This window comes from Cebidichthys violaceus, unplaced genomic scaffold (assembly GCF_023349555.1).
Source record: "Cebidichthys violaceus isolate CVI_PGR_0920_01 unplaced genomic scaffold, fCebVio1.0.p SCAF_7, whole genome shotgun sequence".
Classification (NCBI taxonomy): Eukaryota; Metazoa; Chordata; class Actinopteri; order Perciformes; family Stichaeidae; genus Cebidichthys; species Cebidichthys violaceus.
This window is the reverse complement of record NW_027176927.1, coordinates 4,520,421-4,546,464: the sequence shown is the minus strand read 5'-3', so window position 1 is coordinate 4,546,464 and position 26,044 is coordinate 4,520,421. Positions and strand designations below refer to the sequence as shown.

General features: G+C 45.0%; 1 protein-coding gene across 2 annotated transcripts in view; it reads left to right on the top strand.

Moving 5' to 3' along the window:
- Window positions 1-26,044, top strand: part of si:ch73-22o12.1 (nectin-2) — a 76,017-nt gene that overhangs the window by 21,694 nt on the left and 28,279 nt on the right. Inside the window, exons 2-7 of one of the 2 annotated variants that reach the window (XM_068736502.1) lie at window positions 7,708-7,817; window positions 8,709-8,961; window positions 10,437-10,730; window positions 10,924-11,041; window positions 11,706-11,854; window positions 19,214-24,516. In XM_068736502.1, the coding sequence (XP_068592603.1) occupies window positions 7,708-7,817; window positions 8,709-8,961; window positions 10,437-10,730; window positions 10,924-11,041; window positions 11,706-11,854; window positions 19,214-19,797 (1,508 nt within the window). In that variant the 3' untranslated portion in view covers window positions 19,798-24,516. Of the gene's footprint in view, window positions 1-7,707; window positions 7,818-8,708; window positions 8,962-10,436; window positions 10,731-10,923; window positions 11,042-11,705; window positions 11,855-19,213; window positions 24,517-26,044 lie in introns of those variants that run through there. The other variant, XM_068736503.1, reaches the window with a different exon arrangement.

The window sequence follows — 26,044 nt, the reverse complement described above, 5'->3', positions numbered from 1 at the left end:
CCCGAGCAGACAAAGCAGAGCCAGGAGCCGCAGGGGAGCTGGGTGTCTGTCAGCCATCCAGCCAGTAAGTTATTCAGTCACTTATTCAGTGGGTTGGAGCAATAGCAGTAGCACGGCAGTATAGAGGCAGCAGTTATTTGTTTGGCTCAGGAGAGCTGTGTCCTTTTCTGTCCGCAGTAAACTGACGGTTACAAGCGAGACTTTACTGACCCTAAACGGGCCCAGCGCCAGACGACAACACGCATCCATAAGACCGCTCTCGCGTCTTATGGCCTTTGTCATTTTCCCCTTTTTTTGTTAGGTGCGTTTTACACACCTCTACTTTACACAGTCGCCGGGTTCCTTCATGTCCCACCTTCATTCTTTGTCACAGTCCATCTCTCTCTCCTTTCCTCATTCACTCCCTTTCCTCTCTCTCTCCTGGGTCAGGTACAGTGTTGATGTTGGTGTTTATCAATAATGAAGAGATGAGAGGTGGAGGAGGAGGAGAGCACACTGCTCTCGTTCTTACCATGGGATGAATTATTCACCCAGTGGAGAAGTGTGTGTGTGTGTGTGTGTGTGTGTGTGTGTGTGTGTGTGTGTGTGTGTGTGTGTGTGTGTGTGTGTGTGTGTGTGTGTGTGTGTGTGTGTGTGTGTGTGTGTGTGTGTGTGTGTGTGTGTGTGTGTGTGTGTGTGTGTGTGTTGCTATGAGTGAGTCTAAATGTGGTTATACTTTACCTAGCAGTTGTACGTGTGGAAATGTGTTTTGTCTCAGGATGACCACACATGCATACACACAAACGCACACCATTTTTTTTTGTACGGTATGCATGGTTTTCCCTTAGCTCGGCAGATGCTAAATGATTAAGCGTGTTGTGTATGTTGTTGGTTGTAAGGTTCATCTGTTGCGAGCTGTGTTACGCTTCGGTAAAACAATAAGAAACCATTTACGGATCACTCCTTTGTCATTCAAACAAGCAGGATTTCCTGTCTCAGACCTGTTTGATAGCCAGAGCTTGCTAGACCTGAAATATTCTGTTTGTGGTATGTCCATAACTGGAAGATAAAGGATGAGCGAGTGAGAGGGGTCCACAGAGAGATGTATGCATGGGCTATTGTGTATGTAATTTCATGTCAGGGCTCCTGCAGTTAAATGACTGGGAGATCCCATTGTGAATTCCTCTCCTTTTGTCTGTTTCGTCTTACTCTCAAACTCATGCATACTGTATGGACGTATAGTCTCACGGCAAGACAAAGGTCACGGTCCAGCTTTGGAGGCATGAGGTTTTGGCATTTGAAGCTGAAGTGTTCACAGTATCAAGAGTGCAAAACTGTCTTTTTAAGGGGTTTTTTAAACTTCCCTGCTGGGTCTTTTATCATTAAGATGATGCACTTAATTGAATTGGCAAATGCTTATTTTTGCAAATGATATTCGCTTGAGTCCTAAGGCATGTTTGTTATAAACAGGCAGCGAAATAGAAATATGCATCAGTATACGGATGCATGTGGGTATACACACACACACACACACACACACACACACACACACACACACACACACACACACACACACACACACACACACACAGCCACCAAACTACCAAACTCACACCTCCTTTTGCAGATTTCTCCTCCAGCTGTTCATTTCTCCTTGGCACTTTGAAGCCTGTTCGTATCTCTCTGTGTCCCTCCCTCCAAACCCCTATTTCTCCTTCGCTCCCCTTCTGTTACATTTCATGCATTTCTGCCTTCCTTCCTCATTTCTCCCTCTGATTTCCCTTCTTTCTCCACTCTGTGCTCAGAGTCAGTTATCAAATATTTCATCATGTCACTGTGAACAAAGTGAATGTAGCTCTCCCTTCTTGCACCTTTTTTACTCCTCTGCTCCTGTTGCATCACAGGACTCAGTGTTTTTTGTACCTGCTGTCTGCATGCAACCTCGCTGTAACAGCAAACCCTTTTTAAAAGTGTGTTTCTTTGTTACATTTCCAAGCTGATTGAACATCTGTGGGGATTTTTGAGTGCAGATCTCCCACGATAGCCTTGGTCTTTTAAAAGTGTTCTCCTTTATCAAACCAAGGTGCTTCGTCTCGATTGCTCCCACTAGTAAATCTTACAGCATGAATGGATTATAATAGGTTGTCATTGGAGAAGTCCGTAATGAGCAGTGGCTACTTCTAAATGTAGCTTTCTCATGTGATATCGATTGGCCCCTCATAGAGATCCCCGTGGAAAGGTCAATGAGAAGCCGAGACACATCTCAAGTCTTCATTTCCTTGTTTTATTCTTGGCTTGTCAAACTGCCTTGCCTGTCAAAGCTAAGCTGCATTCCCACTCTGCTCCCTGCATACCAAAGTATCCACATCTACGTGTGTGTGTGTGTGTGTGTGTGTGTGTGTGTGTGTGTGTGTGTGTGCGGCTGTATGTGCGTCCACATTTGCGCGTGTGTGCGTGAAGGTCAGAGAAACCAGCGCTGCAACAGTGTCGGGTAGCAGCAGCGGCAGCCGACAGCAGGTTCAGGTTGGTGCTGTTCCAGACTCCAGCTGATAACGGCTATTAGTGCATACCAGCAGCAGTTTGGACATGACACGCAGCCACAGCAGTGTCATAGTTCTGGTGTGGAGGACACACCAGAAATCACAGTTATGCAGCAGCTACACAGGCAGGCCATTTTAACTACAATGTCGGATAACATGCGTCACACCTTTTTTTTTGACCGTCTCTGCTTATCAGTTTTCAAAGCTGCACAAAGGATCTAACAGTTCGACAGTCGTCACCCAAATTACAGGTGCATCAGTCATGACAACTGTAATATTGCAGTATCTAGAGTGACAAAGGGAGCCGTATTATCGAAGATTTAGTGAGGAAGAACAAAAGTCACAAGCTGTTTCTCTACGTAACTGATTTACAGGTTAGTTAAACATTTTGACATTCACATCTCTGAGTACCAGCACAATGGATTTTAAATGAAAAGGTTATTATGAGAGTAAATTCCTGATTGCAGTTTTAATTGTGGAGTGTTAAGAACACAGGAATTGTTGCCTTGCCGTTGTCCTGCTGCACTGTTCAAAAATCACACAGGAGGTGAACAGAATGGAAGTAAACACCCTTAAAGCTGAAAGTTAGCACTTTAATCTCAGTGATTGCTTCCTTTCAATTACATTTGCTGGAGTAAAGAGCCAAAACAACAGAAAATGTGTCACTGTCCCAATACTTACAAGCTGCACTGTACAAAACTACATCCCCAGTAATAATCGCGGCATTGAATCGGCTTCTCTGTGCCAGTGTCTTGAAAAACAAAACAAAATTGCACATCGGGAGCCTCACAGAGCTGGTATTTGGCAGCGCTTTCATTGAGAAACCACTTGTACTTGTGTGTCCAAGGCCAGCACACAAACTGTCGCACTGAGAATAAACCTAGAGCATTAAACAATGGAGAATGGAACTGCTCTGATGGATCATTCTTTTGCCATTTTCCGACACTCAGGTGGGTTGAGTGGAAGTTCAAGGATGCCTTTGACCCACAGTGTCTTCTAGTTACCGTTAAACGTAGTGGTGAATATGTAATGGCATGGATACTCATCATGAATTTATTATTACGAGTGAGGAATTTCATGTCGTAAAAGCTCCATATGCACAACTGAGCAGTTTCAAAGGATGTCATAAATACGTGTCAAGCTCAAAGATACTTTTTACCTGTGTATCCAAATAGAATTGGAGCTGTGTATACAAGTGTTGTACTCATGATTAGCAGTGTTTACATTTTTTTCTTTTTTTGTTCATAGGCATTCATTAAGCCACCAAACAGACTTTTTTTTGTATTGTGAAGTCAGACCAAAGTGGGGCTTGCGTTATCATCACAACATCACAAGTGGCACCCTCGGGTCCAAAACTGAGCGTGTCAAAGTCATCAAGTTTGAAAGGTGGGATAGGATTCAGCCTAATTCCCTTGTTAGAAAAAGATTATGTTTGAGGAAGAAGAAGTGAGACACAGAGAGAGAGGAGGCAGAGACTGATTCCATCAGGACAACACCATACTGCCTGTATCAAAGCTATTGTTCTTCAGGAGGAGAGACAGTGAGCACAACAATAACAACAAGATAATAATGGAAATGGAGACGTTCACACAGACCTGGGAGACTAATGAAAGCCCAAAATGCTTATTGAGACAGCAATGCACTAAAGGCCAAAGGAAACACACCCACATTTTCTTTGTCTCTCTCGTGCTCTTTCAGACACACACGCACAATGTGCTGGGAAGCAATCTTCAAGAACACGGAGAATGGGAAAGCTTCATTCTAGCCCACCTGACAGTGCATAGCCACTAGCTTGATGAAATGGCGAAGAGTCAGTGAGCTCTGAAGGCCATTAGATATTTTAGGTGATGGCCTGCACTCCCTGTCCCCCTGACGTCGTGCTTTTCTCCACTATAGCGGGGATCAGGCAGAGGACATGAATGCTGTTAGGCGTCAGAGTTAGCCAGCGAGGCAGGCGGACACAGGCCGATAAGCGTATGTTCATTTTATAAGCCACGGCTGGCTCAAATGGGCTGCAGAGAAAATTAGGATTTTGAGTATTTTTCATTTTTTTCTGATTCACTCTCACTTCCTCTGGCTCATTCTGTCTGTGTCACTGCCTTTTTTTTTTCTTTTTCTTTCTCTATTCACAGCCACAGTGTTTCTCACAAGGTCAGGTGTGGAGTCTATTCTGCATCACACCGCTCTACACCTGCCGTCTCTTCTCCTCGGTCGGTTTCTCTCCCCACTGTACAAACCCCCCCACCCTCCACGTCTTTCCATTTTTAGTTTCCCCCTTGTTCTCTTTTTTTCCACCTACTTCCTCTCTCACTTCTTATTCCTCTCTTCTAAATGTCTCTCTTTTGTCCCTCAGCTGTCTCCTATTAACCTTGTTTATAGCCCACATCGTCTCCCCTTCGAGATCCTCCTCTCCTCTTCTCTCAGCACTTTCTCTTTGCACTCCCTCTTTCATTTTCTATTCCTGGCACCGCGTTCCCTTCGCACACTTTCATCCCCACTTTTCTTACACCTCACCCCCCGCGCCCCCCTATTCCACTCTCATCCTCCATCAATTTGGCATTCCCAAGCCGTCCCTGGTCTCCTCCTTTTCATCCTTCCTTCCTCCTCGCACACTTCCTCTCATCCTTCCTTCCTGATTAATTTCCTCTTCATAGAGAAATGGTGGGAAATATGGAAATGTCAGTGTGACCAGGGAGAGGGATCAGAGAGGACTGTGTTAATATGTCAAGACTGTCGCAGCATAATGTGTGTGCAGGCATATCATGTGGGTGTTAAAGACCTAATGATAGGTGACAGTACTTTGGATGGTGACATGTGACTACTTGAGGATGCAGAAGAGGGCAGTTTGCGTGCGCATGCATTTGTTTGTTCATGTGCATTTGATGGCGTTCTTTGTGTGTCACCTGCAGGCAGCCGAGCTACTGTAAAGTAGAGCAGCGGTGACACAAGGCTTCTGTTGCCACTCTCCTCCCCTCCAACCCTCTCTTTCTCTCCCTCCGTCTCCCTCCTCTGTCGCTCCTCCTCTCTTCTCAGTCTTACCCTTGAACCGTCTTTTATTCTCTAATTCCCTTAGTTCCTGTCTCCCGCCTCCTCCCGGCCCGTCTCTCTTCTATTTAATATGACCAATGCTCTCTAAATATTTATACTGACAATTACTATTTCAAACATCTGCAAAAGCCTGTCGTGTTGGTGTAGACGCACACTCGTGCACACGCTGACTTTTTCTTTTGTGTCTGCTGATCCAATGACACCGAGTCTCTGAGACTTCGGGGCTGGGATTTGGGGACTATCATGGAGGATGAAGATGTGCCAGTCGTTGTATGTCTTGTGTGTAATATTCATTTCCCTGGGGCTGCATAGAGTCTCATAAGGCCAGCCTGTCTCTCATCTGAGCTCTGGCTGGAGCTGACCTGTGTTGGCTCCCCTCTTATTGCCTCAGAATGACAGACAACAGGCCCAGCTCGGATCTGCCCCTACATTATGTGTGGACACCACAGCTGTGCATGTGGTTATGTGTGAATTTGCACATGTGCAGACAAGTGAGACCTGAAGCAGAGTAACTAATCTCCAGTCCCACATTGTGTAATGACCTCTGACATTTGGTCCATACACTGAAGCAAGACTAGTAATCAAGGGTTTCAATAACCCTTCATCCTCTTTTCTTTTGTTCTGCTACATCGTGTGGTAACCAGAGTGCAGCTTTCATTCCCAAAGCCAATCTGTAGTTAGTCAGACTAGTTCAGGTAGTTAGACCGAGGGTTGAAGCACAGCCTTCACTAAATGCTCGACAATAAAGCTGTCATGAGACGTGTGTGTGTGTGTGTGTGTGTGTGTGTGTGTGTGTGTGTGTGTGTGTGTGTGTGTGTGTGTGTGTGTGTGTGTGTGTGTGTGTGTGTGTGTACATGCTTTTGTGTGTCCACTTGCACAGATATGCTCGTGTATGTGTGCGAGAGAGAAAAAAGAGCAAGCTCTTCCTCTCTCCAGCCCAATAAGGCTCTGTGCTGCTCCCACGGGCTGCTTAGTGGTTGTCCAGAGGATCCTCTGTGGGCTACAAGGGGTTGTTTTGTGGTTGTAAATTGGGCTGGTCCTGAGAGAGCTGGTGTTATTCTAGGAAAGGCTTGTTTTCCTCCACTTTCCCACTCAGTCTTTTGCTCCTTGCTCCCTTTTCTCCTCCGCTGTATTGATAACTCAGATCTCCCGAGAGTAGAGAAGGTGCGGTGTTCATTGCTCGTCAAAAGAGAAAGACAGCACTGGCCTTTCCTCTTATCTGCCAATGTGTTTAATGCGTGTGGGTGTTTGTGTGTGTGCTCCATCAGCCCTGTAGATCATATTAGTCTAGCAACTGCTTTGGCTCAGCACAAACTGGTGGAACTAGTTCCGCAAATACCATTTGTCTTTAGGGGAAATTGTTTCCTTGGTGCTGTTGTATGTGTGTAGCTTGCTGCTAGACACATTGTAAGCACACTAGCGCACACACACACACACCCTGGCTGCAGACATTTGAAGTTGTGTATCCGCAGGTAATAATCCACTCTTACTTAAAACAGGTGCCATCTTGCTGACATACACTAATGCGCGCTTACTCAAACAAGTAATTACATTTTCACTGAGACCTGGATTACACACACACACACACACACACACACACACACACACACACACACACACACACACACACACACACACACACACACACGTAAACGTGGACAGATTGTCATTTTTTAAGCTCCCTCGCGCTTTCTGTTTCTCACACACCCACTGACACAACACACTAAGAAAAGCATATTTATTTTGACTCTTTGCTGTAACACAGGAATGTGTCGGCACAGCAAATGGCAGGCTACAGAAAAGCATAAACCATCCGGATGATTTATAACCTACGTTCCAAAGAGAACTGGATTTCCTCTTTTTTCTTTTTTTTTTCAGCACATGTCCCCCCTTTTTTTTCCTGCCACTCCGTCCACACACACACACGGCCATAGAGAGATACCGACTCTTGGCCTACTTGCCTGAGTTCACTAATGCTGTCCTCTGTTGTACCAGACACTTCCACACTGTTCTCATTTATCAGGAGGCTCTGTACCAACACGATTCCTCTGCTCCCTTTCCTTGTCTCCTCTGCTAGTTAAGGGGAAAAAAGGAAAGATGTACATTAATGTTTCTCCCTCTCTTTCTCTACTTCTCCTAGGTGTGTCGGGTCAGCGGGTGAAGGTGGAGCCAGAGGTGTTGTCGTATCCTGGTCAGACTGTCAACCTGCGCTGCGCCTTCACTGATGCCACTGGGATTCAGCTCACAATGGTCAGATACACAGTCTTGATAGAATTTTCTTTTTCTTTTTTTTCAGTTCAGTTAGGATTTGATTACTTCTTTATACAACTGCACTCATATCGGCTCTAAACTGGGTTTGTGATGGGAAATTCTCATAAAAATGTCTGTTTCATCCCGAAATTGCAGTTCATTGTGCTGACTTGACAATGTACAATTTGTTGAAATTGCTTGGGAATACAATCTGCTTTCACAATTGAAGCAAATGCATTGGCCGTTAAGCAAATATGCAATGTAATATTTGACTAATCATGTGCCTATTTTGCTGTAGAATGAAGTATTTGTCAATTATGTCTCAACCTGATTCTGCAGGTGTGTGAAACGTAGTCCCTCAGCTGGATAAGAGTAATTCATTGCGATCAAAATAAACATAAAAGGATAACACAGGTCCATGTGCCTTGTTTACCTATCCCATTAAAACTTAATCTAGCAAATCATAGCCCACAGAAATGATCCTAAGGCTGGTAATAGCTTTTTATCACATTTAGACTTAATGTTTTATTACTCCAAACAAACAATACTCACTTTCATTTTGCTTTAGGGGATTGAATTTGGTAATAGAAACACTTCTTTGTCGCATCTCAATGAAGTGGGAAGTACACAACTCAGTTTGGTTCCGCTTAGAGCAGCTGAGAGAGAGTGAATGCTGCTCCTGAAAGTCACATCCATATTCATACCTGTTCCACTTCCTTGATTGTGATGCCGCTGTGTACACTGCCCCGTGGAGTTTACAGAAAAATGGATGATGTCTTAAAATGCTCTGCAGTGTTGCTTATTGGTGCCATGATAAATGAGGCCTGCTGTTGTTCCCTAGTCCCTGTACGCATCCTAACAACTGACCCCTGTGCCCTTCCTCCACCACAGATCACGTGGATCTACGAGCCAAAGGAAGGAGAAAGGATCAACATCGCTGTGTTTCACCCCAACTTTGATCCCAGCTACCCAACTAACTCGCCCGTGAAGGGCAGAGTCAGCTTCACGCCCAGTCCTCCAAACCTGGCCAGCCCCTCCATCGAGATAAGCAATGTTAGGATGACAGATGAGGGGAAGTACATCTGCGAGTATGCTACCTACCCCAGTGGCAACGAGCAAGGCATCACGTACCTGGTCATGCTAGGTAGGTCACTAACATAATCCATGTAATTGTGTATACACAGATTGGCATCCAAAACATGAGGAAAATTACAAAGAAATTGTAACTAAAATGATAACTATATGTTTTCATGTCACAATTTGATCTCCTTTTGGAAACTTTGGAAGCTGCTTTTTTTTTTTTTTTTAATATACCAGGGTAACAGATTCTGTAACCACAGAACTTTAACGATTGCCCATGTTGGTATTAAACATCAGCAATACTAGCTCTAGCCTGGTGAGTTCCTCCAAACATACGGAAGCGGTTCTGAATATAATGCACCACAGTGGGTTGTGATTTTATGTCTCGGCCTGCCATGCAAACACCCAAGCTGTTTAAACGGTTACGTTCCAACGGGGGTTCATATCCATCACAGGTTTCTGCCTCCCGAGGACATGAAACATTGTTAAATGCTTCCTTATAAAATGTCTAATTACATGAGGAAAAGTACCACTTTTCAAGTCGAAATTGTTTCTTTGTCTCGTACAAAGGAATCAAACCCAACACAACCCAGACTAACCTGTTCTGAAAGATCTGTAGATTGTCAAAGACCGTTTGCCAGACTTTCATACTATGAATAGATTCATTAGTCAAAGCAATTCATAACAAGAGAACTGGCCTAGCTTTTCTGTGTCTCAGTTTTAGTTTTAGTTATTTTATATAAAATAAATATATATAAAAATATAATGCAAAGTAGCCTCTGTCTCTCTAGCTCTCTATCTCTCTCCCAAAGGTAGCATGCAGGTTAAAAGCATGTCCAGCGAGGCTTAATTGCTATTATAAGTGGTATTGTCAGATCAATTGTGTTCTTGTTAATGCCATGGAACCATTGGTCTAACCTTGGCCACCAGTGCCTCCGCTCTCCTCACTCTCCAATGCATCATACCTCCCTGCCTCCCCTAAGGCACTGTATTGATCTGGCTGCTTGTCATGCCTGCTGTCAGCTCTTGTCCTGCCTGCTCTCCTCTGATCCCACACTCGTATCATGGAGGGAAATTGTGAAGGGATGAGGAAGGAGGTAAAGTAGAGAGGGTGGGGGAGGACGGAGATCATGTAGTGATTTAGAATTTGTGTATGGAAATGCACTGGACCAGTCATGAAAATTGTTTATCAACAGTGGCGGTTGATAGGGAGGGGAATAGATTAAAGAAATGTAGGCAGAGGGAAAGAAGATGTAGGGTTTGGATGTGTTTGGACTGGTGCTTGTAAGTGTTTATCAATGTAGGCTCTGGACAGAAAATAAACAGAGGAGAGAGGGTGAGTGGGGGGACAAAAGTGGTTTGAGTTTTTGGATTTGCTTTTGCCAGGCTGGCGACTCAAATTGTTTATCAATAATGGTGCACATTATCTTTCCCTCAGCTGTCTTATTTCTATTTTATCTATTTGTACATCCTCTAATCTTCTCTCTCTCTCTCTCTTCACCCTTCACCCTTGCATCAATCCCTCCGTCCATCCATCAGCTAAGCCTCAGAACTCGGCCTCCATCGTATCAGTGATAACAGGCACTCAGCCGGTCGTTGTGGCGCGCTGTGAGTCTGTTGATGGCCGCCCCGCTGCCGAGATCTCCTGGGTGACCGCAGCCAATGGCAATGCGACAACGGTGTCCAAGATGGGTACCGACAACACGGTGACCATGAGCAGCGAGTACCGCATGGTTCCCACACCAGCAGACAACGGGAAAGACCTCAGCTGCGTGGTGGCACACAGGACCCAGGTCAAACCAGAGAGCTTCCCGTTGAAGCTAGAAGTTCAGTGTAAGACACACACACACACACACACACACACACACACACACACACACACACACACACACACACACACACACACACACACACACACACACACACACACACACAAAACCCAGCACGATCTATTCCATGAATTACTTTGCTGTTGAGTTCATTTTTTTTCCTCCTCCCTTCTGCCATTCACCTGTCCTTCCCTCAGACCCCCCTCAGGTGAAAATCGTGGGTTATGACAATAATTGGTATGTTGGTCGTACAAATGTGGTGCTCACCTGCGAGGCTAATGGAAACCCTGCTCCAATGACCGCCCAGTGGAAGACGTGAGTATCTTAACATCCATCATCTCTTTTGTTATGTCTTGTTCTTTCTCTCTTTCTCAGCATTTCTTGCTTTCTCTTTTCCTCTCAATCTTCCTTACCCTTCATTCCCAGGTCCACAGAGCTGTAATCAGCACTTTTTATTATTGCTACTACAGACCTATGCTCTGATTATGGAGATAGCCGTATCATTTTTCATAATGGACTCGGTGACTCGAGGTTTAACCCTAGCATAATGAGAAACACAATATGACTCCCTCTTTCCCCGTTTTTTGGGGTTTTATCAGCTATTAACGTAACTGACAAAATTTGAAAAAGAAAAAAGCAACACAAATGGAAAGTCTGTTAAATAAAAATGGGAGAGATGAGTTTTTGTGCTCAGATCCAGCAGTTTTGATTTTCCTCCTGTCCCCATCGTATTTTCCTCCACTGTGTGATAATGGATTGCCTTTTGAGGAAGGGGGGTACTGATTAGTTTTGCACTGCCGATCAAGATTAGTGGAATTTGATGACATAGCACAATACAGCACATTTCTGTAAATGCACATCCAATGATCTCATTGTGCCCAAAGTTAAACAAACCACAATCCTATTCGCTTTTTTTTCTCTTTTTTTTGGCCTTGTCCCCTTTGTTCTTTCTCATGTCGGTATGCTCATGTCCCTGCAGGATGTCAGGAGAGAAGCCAGACACGGTGCTGATCACAGACAACGTGCTGAAGGTGCTGAAGGTGGACGACGCGGTCAACACCACTTTTGTCTGCGAGGTGAAGAACCGGATCGGGACCGGCAGGGACCAGGTCACGGTCATTGTCAGAGGTGAGTTTGAGGACACAAACGAGCACACACACACACCAACACATGAACATGAAAGCATATAAATACATAGTGTCCTCAAGATGTAGGTCAGATAACATTTAGAGATACACTTAAACCTCCTTTGAGTACAACAACGTCTGCTTGTCACAAGACACAAGTAATAAAAAGGTTATTTTTGTGTACTTCTCTGTGATTTGATAAATTAACCATTAAAAATCACTCCTGAGATCACAAATCCAACCATTTTTGTAATTTGCACAAGTTGCAAATGTCCTACCGCACAGATGATTTAGACACTAAATGTTTCCGTAAAGCAGTTAACATTTCAGTGAAATGAAAAACACATTTGTGGCTCACATGGGTCTCGTTCATCATCTAACCCTTCCCCTGGCTTGTATATGAAAACATTTATATCATCTCAACTGATCGACTGGAACCAAGTGCACTTTCATCACACATGCAACGCATTTCCTGGTGTGCTACGCTCCAATGTTTTCCTCAGGGATACACACCTTGTTCTGCCTCACATGTCACATGAACACACACACACACATATACACATTGTCTGTGCTGAGGTCTGTCTTGGGTGTGTAGTTTAGGGTTAGAGGGTCCAGCTGCTCTGTCCGTGTGTGTGTGTGTGTGTGTGTGTGTGTGTGTGTGTGTGTGTTAGAGAGTGAATATGTATGTGCGTGCTTTTGGGTTCTCCCTTTCAACTTTTCATATCTCTCTTCCTCTGTGTCCTATTAAGAATGCATGTCACATTTCCGTCTCTTTGCATGCGCTCAATAAAACTGAATTATCAAAGTTTCTATGCCTCAGCGGCACTCAAGGTCTGTCTATCGGCTTTGTACATCACATGGCATTTACAAAGCGGTTTTTCACAAGGTTTTTAGTGGTAGTTCACATTGTGAGCGGTGCACATAGACAAGATATTTTTCGCTTTTCCTTTATTTTTCTAAAATGAGAGGGAGCAGTCAGCCCCTAAAGTCATGATCTTCTCAGAAGTACCCTTGGCCCAACACTAATGACAGGAGAGACTAAAGCAAAGCAAATGAGCGTGTTCATTAGAGTCAGTGACTTGAAGATAAGGCTGCCATCACTAAAAGTGACATTGTTGACTTTGAAATGAAGTGGATTTCAGTGTTGCCTTAGCTTAGCTGAGACGAGATGAGCACTGATACACCGTCTGTCTATGTGCGTTTGCTGGTTCATATGTGCAATGTGTTATGTGTGTATTTATGTGTATGCATCTGTCTGTGTGCTGTGTAGCTTGTTGTACCACCCAGAATGGTGCCAGTTTTGATTTAAAAAAAATAATTTAAAAAAAATCCATACCCCCTCTGTTCCTCAATATGTTTAGCTGCACCCCTCAACAAGGTTCACTCCTGCATTTCACTTCATACAAAATACAACCCTCCACTCTTCTGCTGGCACTTAACCGGAAGTTATTTTCTGCTGACATGGGGGTAAATCTTGCCCATAATGGGGGGGAAAAGTGTTTTTCTCAGGTGGCTCCAGTTTAAAAGCAACCCAGCTACTTCATGCCCTCATTTTTTCTTTCCTTTTTTTTTTTTTCTTGTCCTCTTGCTCAGTCTCTACTTATTTCATTTTTTTTTTTCTTCTGTTTTTCTCTCTCACCCTCCATCTTTCTACAAGTCCCATGGCTCCTTATGGTGCCACAGCATGCATCACCACTCCTCTGGGGCCATTCTGTACTGCTGCACAGTAGCGTAACTGGCTTCTGTAGCACAAAGGATGTCACCATCTCCTGCTGTGTATTACAAGCAACAAGCAAGGAAGATACAACGATTGAGGGAGCGGAGGGAGGAAGATGGAGGCTGCTGCTTTTAGACTAAAAAGCCAGAGAACGTGCACCAGGATAAATCGGTGCCAGCATGCTCTCCTCACACCGAGAGAGCGTTGCATTAAGGATAGAGGGAGAGAGAGCAGATGCTGACGGCATTTAAAACTCCCATGGGAATCTTATGCCACTGCATCCTATCTCCAGTGCTATTGGCCTCCACTATCTCTCAGCATAGCGTGTGTGTCTGTCTGTCTCCAAGCCTCTCAGAGCGGATCAGTCACCCTTTGCTGCTTCAGCTCCTGGCTGCTTCTCTTCTCATTCCACCATCCGCTCCCTTCTTCCTCGGTCTTTTATCCTACGTTTCTACTCCCATTCTTCATCCCACTTTCTCCTTTTCTTTCCCTTCTTCTCTCTTTTTCCTTTCTCTCGTCTCTTCCAGTGTTGAACTTCCCACAGTTTCCTTGTCCTACCATCTCCCTCTTCCACCTCCTCTTGTGCTCTCTCGGCCGACCACCTCCTCCCTCCTTCCCACTCCTCTCTTACTCACTGGCAAAAGAGGAGGAGGATTAGATGTGAGCTAAATTTGCCGGCAGTTAAGAGGTGACTGAGGCAACCAGCAAGTGTAAGAGTGAAGACGGTTTTGTTGAAGGCAGAGATGGCGAGAAGTGTTCAGAAAGAAAGAGATTGAGTTTGTATTGGTCGGAGTGGATGATTGTCGAAACAGAGCGAGAGAAAGATGCGGAATGACTCCAGATGGGATAGCAATGCAGACCTGTGGAGGCTAATGTGAATGTGTGTAGACAAACAGGGCTAAGAGGGGCCGACAGGCGTGAAATGGCCAGCACCTGCTACATAGCAGGTCCCCCACTCCTCTCTACCCCACAGCTGCTGACACACACACATAAATCTACACGCTTGTGTGTGTGTCTGTGTGGGTGTTTGCCCATATCCTCTACCCTCAGTCTGGTCCTGTGCCCTCGGAGGCAGAAAGGGATGGATGTCATCTCCTCACCTCCTCTCATCTTCGATCTCGCTGCTTACTCACACACGCAAAAGTATTCTACCCCTGCTCTCCCCTCCGCTTTCTTTCGATTTATCTCTACCTCGCTATCTCTTTTGCTGCAGTTTGCTCTTTTCATTGCATCTCTCATCCTCACAGTTAGCATATGCTCTCTCCTCATCCTCCTTATCTCTCACAGGTTGTCTTTCAGCCTCCACAAGTCTGGCACTGATCTCCCCCACTCGGAGAAGAGACTCCTGCCCCCAGCATATTCTCTCTCTCTCTCTCTCTCTCTCTCTCTCTCTCTCTCTCTCTCTCTCTCTCTCTCTCTCTCTGCGCTTATGCCCATGCTCTCTTCCTCTCTTAAAGCTTAACTCTTTAAAACCAGAAGCTCTTCCTTAATCACAGCTTAGTAGTCCCCATCTCTTCCTCCATTCCAGTCTCTTCTCGCGGGGTTCTTGTGTGGCTAACCCCTTCATCGTTCTGTACAGGGGTGCGTCAGCTGAACCTCAAAAAGTTAAATGTCCCCAATCGAGGGGCTCGTCAGTTCAACGGAAAATATATTTCCTCTCAATTCGGTGCATTTTCTCCCAATTCCAGACTCATCTAAGGCAGTTCAAGAGCAAAGGGCTTGGACAATTTCCTTCACTGGGTTTGGGTGTGTGTGTCTGCCTGTATCTGTCTGTGTCTGTCAGTGTGTGTCTCCGGCCATGCGAAAACGGCTAGGGAACAGGTCTGATGGAGCCAAGTCTCCCTCCAGCCTGCTACTGGCCCCCTGCCCACCCCTCATTAGGACACACTCACGCACACACACGGCTCTCTTCAATAAGTTAACATGCTGACAGAGAATACTACTAAGCTATGCTCTAGGTACAGCCCAGCCCAGCATCAGGCCATTGGTGACCATGATTGTGCGTGTGTGTGTGTGTGTGTGTGTGTGTGTGTGTGTGTCTGACCATGCATGTTTTTGGGAGGCTGCAGTAGTTACTTCCGCTCCATCTCTCTCATTACTTGCGGTCACTTGGAGCTTACGGTCGTGCTGGACATGACTTCATAAGAAGCATTCTGTTTTTTTGGTTTCCACAGTATTGTGTGTGTGTGTGTGTGTGTGTGTGTGTGTGTGTGTGTGTGTGTGTGTGGAAGGGGTGGGGTACTGTAGTTCTGCATGTTTGTTTTTTCCCTCTTGTTATCCACACAGCATGCATATTGCAGGTTTTTCTGCTAACTCATCCAGCAGCATGTGTTTAGAAGATGTCCTCTCCTCACCCACTGAAATAAATTCCTCTGGTGCTTTGTTAGGATGTGTCTGGGTCTGTAGTGGGCCTGTACCGGGATCCTGGGGTGGCTTCTTTTACATCTATCTCTTGAATCTTTTAAGCATTGTCTCTAGAAGGGTAGAATAAAACATGAATTATCACCCACAAAAGGATTTAAAATCACCAGCATAGACTTTGAGAGAAACACTTAAGAACTGACTTGATCGACGCATTAAAAATAATTGGATGAGAGGAATTTAGGGAGAATTTTAATTTTAATTTCAGCGTAATTCCCTTTGATGAGACGGCAATGTGTGGCAGCATCCAGCTCCAAGTTTGCACAGAGATTGTTGCCACGTTGCATGTGCCACAGCTCCATGGAGCCCGAGGTGATAATGCATTTCTTGTGTTCCTGTTACAAGTGGACACTGAGGGCTAGCTCTCACTCTCATGTGTGTGAACAGGAATGTTTAGCACTGCTCGCGGGAGGGGAGGGAGACAGTGTGCTTGGGGATGCCGGTGGAGAGAACTATACCCACATGAAATTATTATTTTTTAATTATTATTATATATTATTTATATATCCCCTAGGCATATCTTGAAAATTAAGCGCAGAGGAGAAAAGTAGCATGCGACAGAAATACAAACGTAAAATGGAGAGATGGCAGGAAAAATAGATTTAGAGAACACGGAGAGAGTATGCAGGAGACAGCTGGTGGAGTGGAGGCAGAGATGGAGAAAGGGCTAAGAGAGGAGAGGCAGAAATAAAAAGGACGAGAAGAGTGGAGCACAGCTGTAGACTACCACTTCTTCTCTCGACAAGAATCAGTGTTACAAGAGTAATTCTGTCAACTCTCTGTATACTTAACAAGAGGGGCCGGCTTCTGATGGATTTCAAATGGAATGACAATAAGAACCGGGCTGATTCACTACTTTTCAAATTTAGTCAGGGATTTCAACTGCAGCGTCCGCTGTTTAATCCTCTGCAGCGGCTGGTGAAAGTGCAGAGAGTGGAAAGGAAAGCCAGAGCAACAGACAGGATGTTCAGCTTAGCCAAGGGTTCTTGATTTTATTATGTAGCTCATGCGCTCAAACCTGAAGGAAGCAGGAACATTTAAAGATGATGGATGATACAAATCCTTTATTCCATAAGATAAGGTTTCGGCATCAATGTGGAGTGAAATTAAATCATTTTACTTATTGCACCTGGGATATTAAAAATGATCCAAACAGAATAAACAAGTAAATTAACTAAAAATAATAAAATACATGTATTCATACAAAAAACATCTAAGCTCTAAACTTGCATGCTTTGAACCCTGGAAAAGTAGGAATAATATACATTCAGGCATCAATATTCCCTTGTATGAAAAGTAGGTTTTAAAGCTCTGACACGTTGTTGCAAAAACAGCTTTTGTAATAATGTCTTAGCTGTATATCCATCATACTGAAGTGTTTCTCCTATCTATACAAGTTATTACTTGTACACATTTCCATGTCTTTGATTTGGAGAACATTTTTGTTGAAAGTGCTTCACAGTACAGTGAATGTGTACAGCATGAGTGGAGCTGACCCTTAACTCCGGCAGTGTTAGTGCCATACTCCCTGCCCACTGAGTTATAGATGATGACCACATGGGGGAAACGGTCACAGGGTCTGCAGGGAGTTGTCATACTCCCAGAAAGCACTTAGAGCCCTGAACTCATGGCCCCAAAAAGCCTGTACAAAGCAGTAACACTGTCATGGTTCTCCTAGAGGCTTTACTCGCTAGTCGTGTCTTAACTAGGCCTGGTATCAAACTGCAATACTTTTTGAGTAATGACTGAAGTGTGTCCATGGCAAGTACTGAAAGCTGGTTGGTTTGCTTAATTGTGATCAGATACTTCCTGATTGAAATCATAATATTGCTCATTTTACACATTTGTATATTTCTTTTTTAGGCTGTATGGCTGCAAACATAACTATTGCATTTAAATAGGCTGATTTTGATTTAGGTAAAGAATGAAGAACAGTATTTTGGTATTGGTGCTCGTGAAATGTAGGTATGTTATTGCCACAGTAAATCAAAACATTTTAAACAATACCAAGCCTAAGTGTTAACTGGTGATTTCCTTCTCTGCAAACCAGTTGTATCTTTTTGCTGTTGAAATACCGGCTTTGAAATATTCTACTAATATCACTGCAGAGGGAAGTCAAGGGAGTGGGAGGTGCGAGTTTGGAGAAGGCGCCCTATATGGCTGACAAGTCATATGGGACATCTTCACAACCCTGATTTAGGCACTACTACTGTACCTCCCCCTGGAGTTTTGATACAGAAACAGAAATACTGTGTATTGGACTGTGGAGCCTAGTTTACTTACACCCTCCTTATCCAGTATGCCTTCTGTGAACGCCTTTGTCTATTTCAAAATTAACTTAAAATGGCTTCTTTTCTTGTGCATGCGAGTGTGCACCACAGCAGTCGTGACTAAACTAATAGTGCTGGAATAAAAATGACATGCACTTGCATTTTGCAGAGAGGGTTTGCCAAGGTTCCCCCCTGCTCTATGCTCATGGCTTCCAGGAAGAGTCGTCATTCCACAGTGTCACTTTGTCACTTACTCACTCCGCCACCTACTCCTCCTCCTCTTCTAATTTCCAACATCCACTCCTCAATCCATCATTATCCTCCTCCGCTGCATGGCCTCCACCTGTTTTGCCCCTGCACGCACCATTCCCCGCTCCTTCAGAAAGTGTATGTGTACGTGGCTTGCGCACCCGCCCTCCCCCTTGCCTTGACTTGCCTTGTGATTTGTGGTGAGCCTTGGATAGACCCTGGCCGTTGAAGGGCAACACAGGGGGAGACGTGACTGCGTCGTTGTCGTGACGTGGCTGTGGGAATTGGGACAGTAGCAGCTCTGAGGGAGAGGAGGAAATGTCAGTGTAGGAAGAGGCTGAGCGCGCGCACACACACACACACACACACACACACACACACACACACACACACACACACACACACACACACACACACACACACACACACACACACACACTCACACTTTTGACTGTACTGACACCTCAGCACTCTTACACACTTCACTGAATACAATTCAGACCAGCACCACTGACATCCTCCAACTCCTACCTTTCTCGTTTTTCCTTGACATTACCCTTTCTTCCTTCTCCTCTTTATGCTGTCTCTATTTTCCCTCTTGCCCTCTCTCCATGTTTCACACTGTTCTCCTTTTTTTTTCGCTTTTCTCAACCATATTTCTTTCTTCCTTTTTCTCCCTCCCTGCCTATCCTCCCCCCTACAGAGCCCTCAGTGAACCCATCCAATGCCGGCGTGGTGGCGGGAGCTGTGATTGGCTCCCTGCTGGCCCTCCTTTTGGTCGCCGCTCTGATCGCCGTGCTTGTCACCCGTAGCCGCAGGCAACAGCAGGGTTACCGCGCCAATGGCGGCAGTGACATGAAGACACGCATATTTGGCGCCGGCAAGAAGGCCAGCAAGAACGGCACGGGTGGAGGAGCGAGCAGCGGCGTCGGAGGCGGCAACAACAACGGCCCCGTCTACGTTTACAATGAGAGCTCATCCCACCAGGGCCTCGGAGAGAAAAACAACCACCACCAGCCTCTCACCATCGGGGGCCGGCCTGAAGTTGTTGCCAGTACACCCACCGCCCAAGATATCCTGCTAAGCAATGAATTAGATGACGTAGAAAGGAGGAAGTTTGATGAGCTGGAGGAGGAGGAGAGGTATGACCACTTCACTGGAGGGGCCCCCATCCTTCAGCTTCGCCCACCGCATGACCAGGATGATATGATTGGAGATTACATGGATGATGACATGGAGTCCCAGCGGGATGGCTCTGTCATCTCACGGACTGCTGTTTACGTATAGAGAAGGAGAGGAGGAAAGGAGGAGGAGAAGATAAAGGAGGGATGGAGGATTCCTCCCGAGGATTTTGTGGCTCCAGGGTCTCGTCCCTGTCTGAATAGAGAAGAGAAAATATTACCACTTTTATTTTTGAAAATTGATTTGAAACATAGCCCATTATTAATCACAGTGCAGCCCCAGAATAAACTGAATGAACAGGAGGGTGTGGAGGGGTATTCTGAAAAGAGCGTTGCTGTTATCTGGTCCCTACGAACTGGAAATCAAACAGAGAAAAGAAACAGCTTGTCTCACACTGCTTCTGCTCATGCTATCGCTATCACTGGGACCTTGACAAGGACTCTTGACAGACAGACTAAAACGGAGAAACCGTGTAGTGTGGGAGTAGAATAATGGAATCATGATACAAGCTTGGCTATAAAGGCGGCAACTCACTTGCATATTCACTCTTATCTTCACCAAAACTGTAGAAGTGGAAGGGGTTGTCAAGCAGTTACGGGTTGCCTGCTATCTCCTGCGGGAAACCATTCGCTTTGGTAATGCAATGGGCTGTCATCTGGTGGGTAGTTAGTAGCTAGTGATGGGTTGGGAGGAAGGTTTTAAAGGTATAGACTGTAGCCATCAAGTGATTTAGAGAAGAGAACAAAGTATTTGCTCCAGTCTACTGGTCAGCTTTCATTTCCACTCTCTCTGCCTTCCTCTCAAACTACTCCGCAAACTATCAGCAACAGTAGACACGCTTGACTTAACAACATTTAAAAAAGAACATTAGGTCCTTCTGTGCTGCACAAATACCAGAGCATCCGAATTCAACAAAGTAAGTTTGCACAGAGTTTGAGCTAAGCTCTCAACAAGGTATTCACATGCAAACTTTTGTCCTGTGCCTGGAGGTAAGAGGTGTTAAGAGATGAGGGAGTGAGGTGTAGTCGATCTGACAGGGTCATGGGAGGGAGAGAGGGATGCGGGAGGCAGGAGGACTAGAGAGGAGCATGTCTGTTCTTTTCTCTTCCTCCTCATCCTCGTCTCTTCAGAGCGCTCCTGACAGGAGGAGCTTGATTGGTAATGAGCCGTGAAGTCGCTCGCTTAGCTGGGACCAACAGATTGCCACCACTTATCGTTTATGACGTGGCGATTGCTCCCCCTCCCACCTCCATCTCTCTATCATTCCTCTGTCTCTGTTTCTCGCTCTGTCTCTCTCTCTCTCTCTCTTCATCCTTCTCTCCCAGTGTTTATGGGGAGTTTATGATTTATCCGGTAGTGTCGAGGTCAGGGCCACAGAGAGCAGTGGGGTATTTTACTGCTCCCGATGTGTCAAACGCCCTACTTACTCTATTCCAGCAATGCCTGCCCTGACATGCTAGGACCGACTAATCCACCTGCAGTGACCATGTTCACTCCACCGCATGGACGCTACCGTCTCCTCCCACACTTTAGTAAATGGCCGGATGTAACATGATCCCACCCCCCAAGTGAAGCCGCAATAGGTTAGATAGATTTTCACTGAGATACATGTCATATTTCTGTCCGTTAGCGGACGGTGTTAAATGCAGGGAATTGATCGGGTCACATAAAAGGTTGCGTCCACAGCGAAGCTTCAGGAGTCATATTGACTGACGGGCAACAAGCAGTGAAATGGCCCTTTATGATGCAGCTTCAAGGCTGATTGTCTCCTGACTGTTAATTTATCCTTCTAACGAGCCACCGGAGGCCCGCTCAGGCCAATATTACTGCGTGGCTACTGCACGCTGCTGTCCTTGAGGCTGAGTCTGTACATTTGCATGCATCATTGTATCTATATAGACACTGGATGACTGATGGACAATCTATGAGAGAAGTCCTACTGTAGCTCCTCTAATCATGCTTTTCCTGGCCTTCTAATCAACTCCCCCCCTTTTACCCACTGGGAATCGGGTGAATACAGCTCTCGATGACTGTACTGCCCTCTTGTAAGACCCAGCAGAGATCTGGGTTGCAGTTCGCTGCAGGTCATGAGGTCAAATGCAGGGTGACCCATTGCCAAGAGCAAGGGTGAGTGCGCTTGCCTGCATTTCCTATCATAGCTGTTTTTAACCTTGAGCTCTAGAGGTGAGAAACACTCGCATACAGAACAAGTATCTGTATAGGGTGAGGCAGTGCTAGTTTGCCATTGTGATGGCTTTTAACCTTTTTAGAGAGGTGGGGAGAGAGCAAGGGAGAGACACAGGAGGCAGATGACAAAAACGGAGCGACAGCTTTCAGTGTTTGAGCACCGTCTAGCATATTGTAAGCCAGTGTGTTCAATAGGATTATCGTCTAATGGCCTTAGCTTATACATAAATGCACTCCTGTCAACCTGGGGTACAGTAAATTTACTGAACACTGAACGCTAATTTGTCACAACCACTCAAAATACAAAAAAAAGGAATTTACGTATTTTTGCACTTGTGTGTCACCGCAATGAAGAGAAATATGAGTAATATGAAATACTTGGTTTTTGGGGTCAAAATAGCGACAAAACTGTTGTATGTACTTTTTGGTGTGAGGTATCTGTGTACTATATATGTAAGCATCTTTATTTTTCTTGTGAAAATGTGGATATTTATGACAATGTAAATATCAGATCGATGGAGCCAGTGTTGCCAGTGTTGTGGAAGTACAGAGGAAGGTGTTGTGGGTCGACTAAGCCTAAAATTCAAATGCCTCGGATGGCATTCAGAATGTAATTTTTAATCCAATTAATACCTCGGTGGTTTGGATGTTAAAACATGCTGGACCGACTGAGCTGAGTTTGCCTAAAGAGTCGATTTGTATTGGTGAAAAAAAAAAATGATATATGCTTGTATATGATTTTGTTAGCATTGCCTGCATTTCCACATAATAAGCACACAGTTTTTTTTGTTTTTTAGCACAATTGGCTTCTCCTCTCCTTGTCACGACAGACACCCTGCACAATGCAAAAATACCTACAGTACTCATAAATTATCAGGTGGATCGTAACCACACAGGCGATGGTCTGTGTTGAGTCAGCTATGTGTGTGCGTGTGTATAGAGTAGTGTGTCGGTGAGTATTTCCGTGATGCTCGGGGGGGCTTCGGGATATCTCTCACTGCCATTGGGGCTGTAACCTGAGTAGCCACCCTTTGTCACCATGGAAAACTGGCAAACTAGAGATATTACTGTGCAATTTGAAGACCCACTCATTCACGCACACATACTGTACATATATACGCAGAACGCAGAGGAACATTCGCCCACACACAAACACCCCTCAGTCACTCTCATTATGCTCACTCCCACAGCCGAACTGTGCAGAAGACACCTCATACCTGACAAGTCTGCCATCTCCTGACATAAGCCCACACAAATGTACTCGCATAGCTGCACACACACACACACACACGCACACACACACACACACACACACACACACACACACACACACACACACACACACACACACACACACACACACTTCTTTCTCCTCTTCTTGCTCAGTGGCTCCGTCAGGACATATACCGAGTCCTGCTACTGTGGAAAGAGCTGCAGCATGATGTGTCCACTGCTTTATATTCCCCCCCCCCCCCAAATAGTCCAATCTGATCCAGAATCATCTGAACGACCATGTAGAATAGCGACAACTACGCATTCAGGGGCACACCTTTCACCCAGTATCAGAGAAACAGGCTTTTTAGGAAACCGTTTGTCCGTTCCACTTTTGTTTCACACGGGGAATATAGCTTTCATTAAAAAGCCACCGCGCTGACCTGCTCCCCCTTCCAGGATCCCTTCGAAAGCTTTTAGAGTCACACAACTTCCTACTCATCTCCAAAATGTTGTTTTAGACTTCTCTCACTTCAGCCACCTCCGCCACCGCGACCGCCTCCTCAGACAGACACACACACACACACACACACACACACACACCGTTGACACCCACCTCAGCACCCAAGTGAGGCTTGTCAGACAAAATGCTTTTAGAGAAATCCACGATCTCCTGGCCCGGGTCTAGCACAAGGTTAGGGGGTCGAAATACACAATACACACACACACACACACACACACACACACACACACACACACACACACACACACACACACACACACACACACACACACACACACACACACACACACACATATACACATACACAAATCCACATACTGTTGCAATTTCTTCCGCTCCAAACATTTGATGACTAATCAAAGCCTTAACATCTCCCATCTCACTCGCATAAAAGAATAAAAAAAAAGAGAGAGAAAACTTCCCTGTGTACATAGTATAAATATATAAATATGTAGCAGAGAAAAAGATATTACTAATTTATGGTGTCACGTTTGTGTATTTCTCAGTGACGGCAAGCATGAAGGATTTATTTACCCCTTTTACAGTTTCCCCTCTTTTCTGTTATTTTGCAGTGCTTTATAATTTATGTTTTCTGAGTGCTTTATTCTTGACTGCTGCGCTGTGATTGCTGCCAAAACTGGCAAATGTGCTTCTTCTATACAAATGAACTGTACACACAACAAAACAGTCTTACCCCAAAATGTGCTTTTTATTATCGACTGCTCTGTGTTAACGTTACTTTTTATTTTTGTAATTTTTTTTTATTTACGATCTATTTTGGTCTTTTGAAAAAAAAAAAGAAGAAAAAAAATGAATTAGAATTGTTGTCACCATTTTGTTGTGTCTTTCTATATTTTTTCGTATTTGGTTGCTATTAAAGATTTCTTGATTTTTGAAATGTTCCAGTATTGCTGCGTGTGATATGTGATTCTCCTTTTCTTCCCTCTCTCTTTAACACTTGAGGTTAGCTTGGATGACTGAGGAGGCAGATTGGATAAGAGCGCCAGTCATAGATTCTCACTGATTAGATTTATAGATTAATTGATCAGGATATGAAGTGGCCTCTCTGTATCTTGTCACCCATCCTTCACACTCCAGACCCCCCCCCCCTGTGTGTTCGTTTGCGTCTCTCATTTCCTGGTCTGGCTGTTCGTCTCATTTCAGTTTTGATAAATCTGTGTGTGTGTCAACAGAGGTGTGATAACAAGCTTATGAAACTGAGCACAGAAATAGGAGAGGCTATTTAGTGCATTACAATTGTCCTGTGCTCAAGCTCCACCTCCTCTCAGTCGCTCTGAGTCCTATATGTTTTCCTAGTTGGCTGAAGTAAACTTGCTGCCTTGGTAACCAGCATGTAGGAGACTGCTGTATTTGTTTAAAGGGCACATTTCCTACCTGAGCATGTGGATTATGAAGAGTGGCGATAGAAAGCTCACATGCACTCACTTATTTCAAGATGCATGAACTGTATATAATCAAAGGATAGATGTGAGGAATGCGTTGCTGTAACTTCAGTGGTTATCCTGGAGGGAGGCAGCTTGTGTTTTCAGTTGGGGAATGTGCAGGCCAAGCTGAAACTCAGTGAATGGAGCGCCTCTCAAAGGCTGCATTGTTTGAACTCGGACTAAACCAAACTGGTTTGGTCAAATTTTAACAGACGGGCACGTAGAGGGTTGTCCGTGTGTGTGAGTGTGTGTGTAAAGGTTTGTGTATGAATGTTTTGGCATGCGAATGAATGTGTGCTTTCATGCGTGTATGTGCATCTGCCTTATTTTGTTTTACATACAAGTACCCCCTCTGTGCTGCCATCAAACAATACAATCAAGTCGTGTCGTTAACATCCCCACAACTGTGACAGTTGGTTTATGGCGGTCGAGGCAGCGCATCCTCGATGTTTGCCTGGTGCTTTGATGCCGTCATGTATCTGTGTGTCATCCTGGCTCCTTGTCACAATTCATTTTTGTTGCAGGCGTGTTCTGTCAATGCACAGCTATTTACTGTGAGTCCAGCCCACCATCTGGCTTCTCTAATTGGTTTGGATTTGAGGCTGGCGAGATAGAGAGCACTTACACACACACTCCACACACAGACACACTCTGACTCCTTTGGTTTTGTAGCTGAATGTAAAAGACTTGAGCACAGCAGAAATGCTTATAAGCTGCAGCTAGTAAAAAAAAGCCCGTGCAACACTTACATGTTGGTCTGCGTTTGTCCCTGAAAAAAGTGTGCACCTCTTGTACAAGCGGTGACCCCGTAACGCAGAACCTGAACCCATTTGAGCTCTGAGCGCATAACCTGGATCCGAAGCCAAAGTGACAGCAGCTACACCAAGCTCCACCGCTGTGTTCAACATTAGCTTACAGTGATGAGACATGTTGAGGTGCCCCCGGGCAATCCGGCTAGCTGTGGCCCTGTTTATACGTGTGTGTG